Genomic DNA, 13,027 nt, shown 5'->3' with positions numbered 1-13,027 from the left:
TCAATAGCCATACCTCTCACCAAGCTCACACAGAAGAACTCTAAGTTTCAATGGAGTGAAAAATGTGAGCAAAGCTTCGAGACTTTGAAGAAGAAGCTTACATCCACACCAGTGCTAGTATTACCTATGGAAGGTAAGGACTACACCGTCTACAGTGATGCATCCAAAGAAGGTTTAGGATGTGTACTCATGCAGGAGGGAAGGGTGATTGCATACGCATCAAGGCAGTTGAAGCCGTATGAACAAAATTACCCAACGCATGACCTCGAACTAGCTGCAGTGGTATTCGCACTAAAGATTTGGAGACATTATCTTTATGGAGCCAAGTGTGAGATTTTCACCGATCACCAAAGTCTCAAATATCTGTTTACACAAAAGGAACTAAATATGAGACAAAGACGGTGGATTGAACTCATAAAAGATTACGACTTGACGATAAGCTACCATCCAGGCAAAGCCAACAAGGTAGCAGATGCTTTAAGTCGAAAGAATATGAGTAAGGTAATCCTTACATCACTTTCAGCACAACCATGTCTTCGAGTGACAATCAAGATAAGCCAAGATAAAGATTCCGCTTTGGTGAAACTGAAAGAGCAAGTTAAAGAAGGGAAATCACCAGATTTCGAGACGGATAACAAAGGAATCTTGTGGATGAAAGGTCGATTGTTCATACCAGACATCGACCACCTTCGACAAGAAGTGATGTCTGAAGCACATAAGTCAAAATTTTCAGTCCATCCTGGCATTACCAAGATGTACAGGGACTTGAAGAAGAATTTCTGGTGGAGTGGAATGAAGAAGGACGTGGCGATGTTTGTTTCCAAATGTCACGTGTGCCAACAAGTAAAAGCAGAACACCAAAGACCTGGAGGACTTCTGCAACCTCTAGAAATTCTAGAATGGAAATTGGAGCATATTTCTATGGATTTCGTTGTGGGTTTACCGAAGACGAGACAAGGACATGACGGGATATGGGTAATCGTAGATAGACTCACAAAATCTGCGCATTTCTTACCTGTCCGCATGAACTATAATTTGGATAAGCTAGCCACATTGTACATGAATGAGATCGTACGATTGCATGGAGCTCCAGCTAGCATACTGTCAGACAGAGATCCTAGATTTACATCTCGATTTTGGAAGAGCTTTCAACAAGCTATGGGGACTAAGGTTACTCTTAGCACGGCCTACCATCCGCAGACTGATGGCCAAACTGAGAGGACAATACAAACTCTAGAAGATATGCTGAGAGCATGTGCCTTGGACTTTAGTGGTACTTGGAGCGAACATCTGCCTTTAATCGAGTTCGCATACAATAATAGTTACCACAACAGCATTGGAATGGCACCATACGAAGCTCTGTATGGACGAAAATGTCGATCACCACTGTATTGGGATGAAGTAGGGGAAAAATCCATCGTTGGACCCGAACTAATCCAAGAAACAGTGGATAAAGTTGCTATGATCAGGGAGCGATTAAAAGCTGCACAAGATCGACAGAAAAGCTGGGCTGACATGAAAAGAAGACCCGTGGAATTTGGAGTTGGAGAGAAGGCATATGTCAAAGTGTCACCCATGAAGGGTGTATTCCGATTCAATAAGGCTGGGAAACTTAACCCCAGATACGTCGGACCATTTGAGATTCTTGAGAAAGTGGGAACACTTGCTTACAAATTAGCACTTCCACCCGATATGTCAAGGATCCACAACATTTTTCACGTATCGCAGTTGAGAAGATATATCTCTGATCCAAGTCACATTCTGGAAGCTAGACCACTTCTGGCGGAGAGTAATCTAAATGAAGAGCTGAATTATGAAGAGATTCCGATTCGAATTGTGGATCACAAAGACCAAGTACTGAGGCGACGAACTATTCCATATGGCAAGGTACAATGGTCCAACCACACCGAAAGAGAAGCTACTTGGGAGTTGGAAGAAAAGATGCGAACACAATATCCCTATCTCTTTGAAGATCAAGTATAGCCAAGTTTCGAGGACGAAACTTTTCATAAGGAGGGAGGGATGGAGAACCCGAATTTTCAGCAGCTAGCAATTTCAGTAGCAAATGAAAATTCCAGCAGAAGCTAGCAATTCCAGCATCAAGCTAATATTTCAGAAGTTTATATTTTCCAGCAGACATGTATTTTCCAGCAGATTGGAATCCAGCAGCAGGCAACAGATAAAATCCAGCAGCAGCACGAAATTCCAGCAGACAGTTACTAATTCAGACCATAACTTGTAACTGAAGCATTCAACACGAAATAAAGATTGTTAATGTCAGATTATGGCATTAATTGGAAGGCTAACAGTCAAATTTCGGCCTATAAATAGCACCCTCAAGTCTCTGAAATGGGTTACACAAGATTTGAGAGTATCACTTAAATTTCGAGTTAAGAGATAGTGCCTTTGTCAAGCAACAAAATCCAGTAGCGAGAGCAGCTAAATTCCAGTAGACTTCAACCGAAACTTTATAGCAAATCAAGTAAGTGGGCTTATGTATAAATATCTTGAAAACCCGTTTGATGATTTCTGTTTCAAAGCAAAGTATATTCTCGATTTCTGATATCTGATTTTGAAGCACTGAAACTTAGTGAACTAATGGTAGGAATATATATTCTGAACATTACTGAATTCTGATTACTGATTACTGGCCTCACCCCTTAGAGGAGATAACATATAGGGGACTGATATCAGTTTAGCCATGAAATTCACGAACGTGCTCAGTGCTTACTTGTTAAACTTCTGATTACTGATTACTGAATACTGATTACTGATTACTGATTTCTGAATACTGATTCCTGTTCTGAAAGTAAGAGTTTCTGTATATTCTTGAAATACTGTTCTGTATTAAAATGATTTTCGAAAACTGAGAATTATTCCCGCCCCTGCTTACTGAGTGACAATCATATCACTCACCCACCAAACCCATCTCAGATAAGAGTACTGAAGAAATGTTAGAAGAAAAAGAGCAGATCCAGTTCTGGGGGCTGGTGAAGAAGACTGTTGTTCTCAGTTTATGTTTATTTTTATTCCGCTGTATCTGTTAAGATACTGTAATATTTGGTTTTACATTTCCGCTGTAGAACATCAGTATTCGAGTTGTAACAGACTATTGATTTATTTCGTATTATGAATAAAAGACTGGTTTCTGATATTCAGTACTTCTGAGGCTTGTTGTTTTTGAATGTAAATTCGAGAGCAACGCCGGTGTCAACCAACCCCCGTCCCGGGGCGTGACAACTTCTGCGAGGATAAACTTCCTCTTCGGGTATGGTGGGAGAATCTTTTTTTAGAAATCTTGCAAAACTTAGAGTTGTAAGATCATCTTTTGAAATATGCACCATCGAAATTTTCCGGCCTTTCTTATTGTGCGAGTGGATCACGAGTTGTCGTCATTGATGAGAAAGTCATCTTCAAACTTTTAAATGAATCTTCTTAAGCTTGTTGGTGAAAATCTTGTAGATGCCAATAAATAACAATAAGTTGAAGCTAGTATTGAACGTTGTTTCTTTAAGAAAATTTGTCTCTCCCTTGTATTTTGGGAATCGATAATCTTCTCTCAAGATACAAAACTTTTAATTTGTAAGAATATGACAACAAATCACGAGTTCTGGAATCAAAAAAAGTTGTAACTTTCCTTTTTCGAAATAAGAGAACTTCAATATGAACATGAGAATGAAAACGTGGGAAATCTGAAATAGTAGTTTCTTATCATGTTTGATTCTTCTATTTGTTTTGTTTTTTTCTACAGCCGACATGTGTTTTTATCATGTGAGTGTCTTTTAGGATCAAGATGATAAAAAGATCTCATTAAAATATACTATAATTGAATTGAATGTAGAAAAATCCAAAATGGTTAACGACAATTCGTCAAATTGTGTACTCGGCGTCCACGCACTCCCTACTATGTCCATTAATTAAGACAAAAAATTCCAACAATAGAAACATTATCTAATTATCTACACTCTAAATATATTTTTTTAAAAAAATAAGAAAAATAGGAATCGAAAATTATAACAATATTAACCAAAAACCACTTACGTGTTGTATCTAAAAAAACCACTTACGTGTCTTTGAAATGCACCAAGTTTTTCGTAAGTATCAACTGATACAAACATCGTTCTAACTAGTACATGACAAAAACTTGTGTGAGATGTATATTTTATTTGGGTCATCCATGAAAAAATATTACTTTTTATTCTGAATATCGTTATGGTTGACCCATCTAACAGATAAAGATTCGTGAGACCGTCTTACAAGAGACCTACTCTTAGTCCATTAGCAGGAAAAAAAATTAAAATTAAATAACTGCACTGACCTTTTAAAAAATAATTCTTTCATAGCATATCTGTTTGAAAATAGTAGAAAATAACTTAATAAATTTTAAATATATATTACATATTTAACTAACTAAAATCATGTGATTAATAATGTCCGTATAAATAACTAATACATGAATCGTATAAAAAATATATAATAAATTTTTAACACAAATAAAAGTCATAAAATTATAAATATCAAACTGAAAAAATTCAAAATATATAATAACAATGAAAGAAAATATTTTTGGAATAAATGATGGAGCAAAATTGAAGTCTTCTAATTGATATTTGAGAAGAAAAAAACCGTAAAATAAAAGTGATCTAAAAAGTTCATTTCACTCAATTTTAAGTAAAAAAAAACTCACAAGGCCAAACTCTAATAACTCATTATAAATTATCTTTGATATTTGATTCAAAAAATACATGCAGTTTCTTACTAAAAATATGTTATATTGGTTAAAATTTATTTTAAATTAATTATTAAGATAATAGATTTAAAAATTTATAAAAAAAATTATTAATCTAATTTTTATACAATTACTATAAAATTCAATTAAAGCAAATGAAAACTTTATGAAAATTATTTGTTTCGTTTCCTATACTTAATTTTTTAATGTTTTTCTTTTACAATTAATTTTGAATATTTAAATAAAAAAATCAAACATAAATATATAAGAATTTGAAGCCAAATTTTTATAATAAATACATAATATCCATTTATATATATAAAAAAAAATAACATCAAATAAGTTTCATTTTTCTAAAAAAAAAAAAAAAAAAAAAAAAAGCAAATATCGTAATCAAATAAAATTCATTTTTCTTAAAGAAGAAGAAGCAAAAATCGCAATTCCTAACATCATGAAAAATTCAAATACGGATCAAATACTTTTGCAAGAACCATAAGTATATTATATAAGCGAAGTTTTATTGTTTAAAAAGTTCACCAATCGCTTGACATCTCTGGTTCTCATTCGCAGTGGAAAATGGCTTCCATTCTTGATCTCCTATTGCTACTCTTACTTTTCCCTGTTGTCATCATTTTCATCCATCGATGGCACAAAAACACAGCGAAGAAAACTAGTTACCCGCCAGGTCCTCGAGGGCTCCCGTTAATTGGAAACTTGCTCCAGTTTGAAAGCCTAAATCCTCATCTTTTCTTGTATAACCTTTCCAAGAAACATGGCCCCATCATGTCCATGAAGCTTGGCAGTGTGCCACTGATTATCATTTCATCGGCCAAAATAGCCAAAGAAGCATTCGCCAGCAACGATATAGTCATCTCGAATAGACCATATCTAACAGGCCAACAGAAGCTATCCTACAATGGCCAAGATATTGGCTTCTCGGCTTATAACGACTGCTGGAGAGAGAGGAGAAAAATTTCGGTTATACACCTCTTTAGTCTAAAGCGAGTAAATTCTTTCGCCCCTATTCGTAGGGAGGAGGTCTTCCACATGATCAAGGATGTATCCAAGAGAGCAGATAAATTTGAGCCTATCGACTTAAGTGAAACATTAATATCTTTGTCGAGCAGCATTATCTGTCGAGCTGCTTTTGGGAAATCTTATAGGGAGACTTCCTCCGTCAAACGAACCTTTGATGTGCTTGTACACGAAGTTCAGGCGGTACTCACTGGTTTCTTTTGGGCCGATTACTTTCCTATGTTAGGTTGGATGGATAAAGTTACCGGGATGGTTTCTCGACTAGAGAAATGTTTCGAGAATATGGACTCGTTCTATCAAGAACTCATCGACGAGCACATTAGCTCGAATAGGCCACAGTCGATGGAAGGTGACATTCTTGATATACTGATCAAGTTGAAAGAAGGGAATGCAAGTTCGGTTGTAAGCTGGGATCATATTAAGGGAATGCTCATGGTAAGTATCAGTTAAATATTAGCAAAATACAGTGTTTACCTAAAATAGTTGCAAGTTGCAACACTTTCCCGGGAGGTAACATTATGTTTACAGCTTGATCACTTATGGATGTAGATTAAGTCGAACCGGCTCACATGCATGCTTATTAAGCCAAATTCGACACAAATTCGATCGTGCTAGATCCAATTCGAGCTCTAGCTCAATTCCGGCGTTCTGACATGTGTAGCTGCTAAAAACTCATGAGCTAGATCACTTAAAATTGATTTTAAAATATTTTTTTACATACTTTTTAAAAATAAAATAAAATAGTTTGCTGTTATTTTATGTATTTATAAATATAATAAAAGATAAATGACATGTTACTTGATGTGAATATGGTTAATCGATTCATCTTGCCAAAAATATATTCACTGCAGAACATCTTTATAGCCGGAACAGACACAAGTTCGTCCGTGGTAACTTGGGCGATGACGGCTCTCGTGAAGAAGCCTGATGCGATGAGAAGAGCTCAACAAGAAATAAGAAGGATAGTCGATAAGAAACCCTTCGTGGACGAAGATGACATCCAAAAACTACCATATTTTAAAGCAGTGATTAAGGAGACTATGAGATTTTATCCACCAGTTCCACTTCTTGTCCCAAGAGAAACAACACAAAGGTGTTTTATTGATGGTTATGAAATCCAACCTAAAACTATGATATATTTCAACTTTTGGTCTATTGGTAGAGATCCCGAGTACTGGAAAAACCCATATGAATTCTCACCTGATCGATTCTTAGATAGCAAAATCGACTATAAAGGGCAAGATTTCGGGTTAATTCCATTTGGATCTGGCAGAAGAGCCTGCCCTGGGATATTGTTAGGTATTGCAACTGTGGAACTGGCACTTGCTAATCTTCTTTTCGCATTCGACTGGGAATTACCAGACGGAATGACCAAAGAAGATGTCGACACCGATGCATTACCCGGAATGGTGATGCATAAGAAAAACCCTCTCTGCCTTGTGGCCAAGAGCTACATATGATTACTATGTTTTTCTTAAGGATTGAGCAATGAATATGTAAGTTGCATTTGAATGAGAAATCATATGACACTGTTTTCATGTATTCTCCATCTATAAGAATTGCTCTATGTAACCACATAAATTATTATATTTTCCCTCATTTTTTATTTATTTTTACTTAATAAAACCTCTATAAATTAATATTCGATAAATTATTATATTCAAGATATTAATTTTTTTTCGGTCCTGTTTCGGGCCACCTTGATAAATTAATGATTTCGATAAATTAATAGGATAATGATTTTTTTGGAAGCCCTTTGTATAAATATATGGTCACCTCGTTATCATATTTTAATAAGAGTGGGTCTCATGTGAGACCGTCTCATGGATCTTAATCTGTGAGACGGGTCAACCCTACCGATATTCACAATAAAAAGTAATACACTTAGCATAAAAAGTAATACTTTTTCATGGATGACCCAAATAAGAGATTCGTCTTACAAATATGACCTGTGAGACCGTCTCATACAAGTTTTGTCTTTTAATAATTCTTTAAAATTATAACCATAGAAAGGCAATTTAAGTACAATATGATTCTTATATTATTTGTTTTTCATTAAAATTTAAATCTAATTGCATTTCATATCAAAATCTTCTCATTAAAGATAAAAGATATGATATTGCAATAACAAATTGTTAAAGAATTCTTTAGCCTTTCACATATATAATTGGTTCTACAGATATTTTTACTCATGTTAAACAATGAATTTTTTTATTAGAAAATAACATCTCTGGTTGGAGGTCAGAGTCGGCTTTAGCTCTTAGTCAACTCGAACTCTTTAAGTCGGAAATACAATAATATATTTTTTAATTATTAAAATCGATTAATATCATTTACTTATTTATATATGTATATACACGTATATAAATATATCTATAATGATTTTTTTTATGTTAATTCAAGAAAGCTGATACAAACATGAGTGAAATATAATGAATTTTTTGTAATTAAATTTACATTTCTGAATCAAAAAATTTACATTTCTGAATCAAAAAATTATTATTTAAAATAATTAGTTAATGATTTTAGATTATTTAATACCTCTCAAAATTAATAAAATAAAGTTTTACTATAAATAATAATTGAGAAAAAGTTTTCAAGTCTACTAACTTGTTCAATTTAGTGTTTTAATCCACTAAGTTTTCAAATTTTTTTTTATACTAACTTTTAATTTTTTATCATTTTGGTATAATTGGTGACGTGATATTGGAAAATGCTGACTTGTCAGATATCACGTTAGCAATTTAACCAAAATAGTCAAAAATTAAATTGTTGTATACAAAAATCAAACTTTGAAAACTTAATGGACTAAAACCCTAAATTTAACTAAATTAGTAGAAAGCCTAATTGTAACGTCCCAGATTCGACGACTGTCCCTACTGTACCAAGACGAGTCTTTCCAGCGTACTTATATCCTCACTAGCGCATTTCCTAGGAAAATTCCCAAGAGATCACCCATACAAGAATCACCACAAGTCAAGCACGCTTAATTTTGTAATTTTTATATGATGAACCCCCAAAAGAAAAAAACAGCACCTTCTTGATATGAGTAGTACATATCAAACATTTTAAGCGTTTCTCAACTGCAGTCTCATACCTGAACAATTTTGGAATTCTTCTCATTCCGACGTGAGATCGATTCATTCATGTTCCCTTCGCTTAGAAGTATGCTAGGAGCCTCTCATTGTCCGTGAAACCTCATGGCATCAGCGATCACTCCCTGCCCTCTTCGTCCTATATATTCGAAGTATAGCAATGTGTTTCGGGCATCACATGCCCACCGGCTTCCGCTTGGTCCGTTCTCGAACCATGCCGTACTAAGTGAAGGCTCTGATACCACTTAAATGTCATGTCCCGAGATCGAGGTTGGCCAACATTGGCGTTGTTTCACAATCACACAATTTGTAAACAACAAGCCTCGTAGTAATCAAATATCCAAAGCAGTCTATTTCAGAAATCATATCAATGTCTTTACAAAATTTGAACGAAATGTGGAAGCGTAAAAAGTAACAAAAACAAAATAACAGGACTGGTTTTGAATGAAGTGACATTTTCACTATCTCATGAATATTCTTGTTCTTCTCTATCAATTTATTCTTCGTTCTTATATGGGAGGAGGAAGTAAGGGTGAATATTTGGAGAAATACTCAGTAAATGAGGTCGATCGTGCGTAACAAATACCAAGGATACACATATAATTTCAATAATATGCATGTTGAATCCAATATGAATAAACATAACATTGCAAATCATCTCATTTTTCATGGTTTACTGATCAGTCACCTATATGTTACTCTTCTAAGAGGCGAGGCCAAAAAACGGTTATTTTAATCCACCACATCATGACCTTATCTATAAGGTCCAAAATGCGATAACTTAATCCAACTACATGCGAATCTAGAAAAAATGAAAAATGCTTAATTAAATTATTAGTTGCATTATTTATATATGGTAGGCATGTTTATATGTTAAAAATATGATTTTTTATTAGAATGCATAAAACTGTGTTTTCAAGGGTTATTCGAGACGCAACCGAAGAACGGAGACTAGGGACTGTAAAGAGAAAATATTTTTAATAAATGATTATTTTTAATTATTTAATATATGGTATATTTAATAGGTAATTTTTGAAAATGGTAATTTTGAGATGTTTTTACATGCCGAGTCGTATTTTAAATCGGTAATCGATTTTTGAAGAAAACAAGAACTTTTTGGAGGCTCGATTATTATTTTCGAAAACTTTCCTAAACAATATATTTTTCATACATTATAATGGGCCTAATGGGTCTATTATACCGAGGTTATTGGGCCTAGCTTTCTATCCATTTATTTATATCCAAAGATAGAGTTTCTAAACCACAAAACACTTCATATTACACACTCAAAGCATTAGAAACCTAGGGTTTCTCTCCCCACCCCACACGAACACAAGCCACATGTTTTTGAAGCAATTCACGTCAACTTTGAAGGAAAAATGCATTAAGGATTCTTCGTCTCTCCGACAACGTCCCTCGCATTTAGAATTGAATATCCGTGCTTGAACCACGCAAAGGCACACCTTATTCTTTCTTTTCTCATCATACATACCATATTATGTGTGAATATAATGGTTGCATCAAAAATCTGATGTCCCTCCTTTTATTTTCGTTTTTATGGCATATACATGGAAAACTTGTGTTTTTTTGACATGAAACTCATTGTATTGATGTTGCAGAAGAGGATGCCAGGTTAGGGTTGATATGGGCTTGATTTAGGAGCCCTAGATTGGGTTGTACAAGGGCTGGACATGAAGGGAAAAAAAAACGAAAATTTGGAATCATGAATAGCTAGGGCAAGGTTTTGGGAGGATAAAAGGGGGAGGCCGCACGGGGTGCTTTCCAGGCGAGGGGCTGGGCTCATGAGAGTCCTAGCATCGAGCCATGGCGGTCCACGCATGGCTGGAGAGGCTGGATAGGGTAGGCACACGGCTAGGGAACTTCCTAGCCGTAGCCGCGCGCAAGGATTGGAGAACCATGCACGTCCTCGTGCATGATTAACTAAGGCTGGTCCGGTAGGTTCCTAAGAATTCGGTCTAGGTCCTAGGATGGGTAAAACAGTTATTTTATACCTGAAAAATGTTAGGAGTACTGGCACTTTCTTGGTGCTGTAATGAATGTTAAAATGTTTATTTTGAAAGAACATCGAATTTTATTATGGAAAAGGTGAAATATTAAAAGACGTGTTGCATACTTGGTTTAAAAGAAAATGATGTATATGCATGTATTTTTATGAAGTGGTGGAAATGTTGAAAATATTTTGAATGCTTAATTGTGACGGTAAGAAAATAGGGATTCGTGAGGTACTAAGCCCCAATGAAACTTGATTGAGGGACTAATCCCCGTGGGAACCCAATACCAAATTTCTATAGACCAAGGTCCAGTAATGGAAAAGTGGTTGATGTTGTCTCCACCAACTATAGAAAACCATTTTACTAAATTAATTTTTTTTTTTTAGAACAAGCAACCTGTGAATCATGAAATATATATCAATATAGGATCCACAAGTCAAGTAGAAAAAGTCTCATTTACCCAACAAAAAAGATAAATGAGATGAAAAAACAAAAAGAACTAAAGAATGAACAACTCGATCAGAAGTCAGCATTAATTCCTTAAAAGATTCATAATGTTGCCTGTAACCCAATACTGATCAATTATTGTATGTTCTTAGCAGTGTTTTTACAACCGGACCGTTAGTCGAACCGGTTAAGCCTTAAAAAATGGTTCAACCGAGTTCGGTCGAACCGGATCAATAAAATTAATATTTTATTATTTTATATAATAAATAAAATAGTAAAATATTGATTATTTATGTTTTTATAGTTTTACTTAATTTTTAAGATGAAAATTATAACAAATATCCAAATAAACACCACTTTTCCGGTTTTTCCGGGTTTTAACCGGTTTTCGGTTTCCGGTTTTTCCTGTTTTTTCCGGTTTAACCGGGTTTTAACCGGTTTTTTCCAGTTAAACCGGTTTTCCGGTTTTTTCCTTATCTCCGGACCGGTCTAGAGGCCGGTTCGCGGTTGAACCGGTCCGACCGGCCGGTCCGGTCCGGTTTTGAAAACAGTGGTTCTTAGCATCAAAATGGAGCTTTTTCAAAGCTTAACGAGCTTCTCTTTTCCACTCCTACTTTTCACAGTTATCAGCATTTTGATCCATCGGTCGCACGAAAAACACCACAAAAAAAACCAGTTCCCCCCAGGGATCCCGTTAATCGAAAACTAGCACATGTTCGACAGCCTAAATCCTCATCTATTCTTGTATAACCTTTCCAAGAAACAGGGCACCATTATGTCCATGGTCAAAATCGGATTCAATTGTCAAGTGCCCCTATCGGAAATAGGATTGACTAGCGGAGCTTGGAAGCGTGCCAGTGATTGTCATTTCATCGGCCAAAATAGCCAAACATGCGCAAGTTCAACTTGCTGAAGCTATTTTGAGCCCGAGCTCATAAATTAATTCCTTCTAAACCTCAGAAACCTGTGATCTTGATCATTAACTTAAAATTGATTTTAAAATATTTTTGTATCTTAATAATATATATATAAGAAAAAAAAAATATTATATTTATAATACAAGGAAAATTGCGATATTATGTTCTTATGCTTGTCAGTTTTCCGATTTTTGTTCTTTATATTGTCTAAATTGGGTTGTGGACATGTACTACCTTTCAGTTTCTCCGCAGTTTTAATTCATTTTCAATAGAAAATAGTGACCTTTTTAATATTTCTTGTATTATAATAATATATGATTACTTTTTACATATGCACACATTATGTAAAACCATTACCAATCCTTGTATATGCACAACTCATTAACACAGTGATTAGCTCGGACTCGAAAAATTCATTGTGTGACGACGGAAAATTTTCTACTGCAAACATAGCCATGCCTAACAATCGAGACAGCGTCTATCTTATCACTCACACACCTAAGGTACCAAATTTGGGACGAAATTTCGATTCAAGACCAAATTATAACAATCCTCCCCAACTCAAGGGGGGGAAAATGTCTAAGGCAGAATTTTCAAGATGACTGAATGTATATACTGGTTCACGAGTTTTTCAAGCTTGTTTGATTCTAAATTATCGAACCAGAGTTAAAATTATTTTATATTTTATTAATATAATTATTTATTAAATATATTCATTTTTCGAGCTTTTCGGACTCGAACCTTAATGTTCGAGTAATAGTTCGAATAGCTCGCGAATAGGCCACCACTCGA

At 34.9% G+C, this 13,027-nt stretch overlaps 1 protein-coding gene across 1 annotated transcript; it reads left to right on the top strand.

Annotated features, from left to right (window-relative positions):
* The first annotated feature begins 5,278 nt into the window (after positions 1–5,278).
* On the top strand, positions 5,279–7,363 carry LOC140828545 (6,7,8-trihydroxycoumarin synthase-like). The gene is made up of 2 exons (XM_073191478.1): positions 5,279–6,199; positions 6,616–7,363. Exons 1-2 carry the CDS (start codon positions 5,306–5,308, stop codon positions 7,222–7,224), a joined length of 1,503 nt encoding a protein of 500 aa, XP_073047579.1. The 5' UTR covers positions 5,279–5,305; the 3' UTR covers positions 7,225–7,363.
* Positions 7,364–13,027: the final 5,664 nt, after the last annotated feature.

This window comes from Primulina eburnea, chromosome 3 (assembly GCF_022965805.1).
Source record: "Primulina eburnea isolate SZY01 chromosome 3, ASM2296580v1, whole genome shotgun sequence".
Lineage (NCBI taxonomy): Eukaryota > Viridiplantae > Streptophyta > Magnoliopsida > Lamiales > Gesneriaceae > Primulina > Primulina eburnea.
The sequence above is the reverse complement of the archived record's forward strand: the minus strand, read 5'-3'. Positions and strand labels throughout refer to the sequence as shown.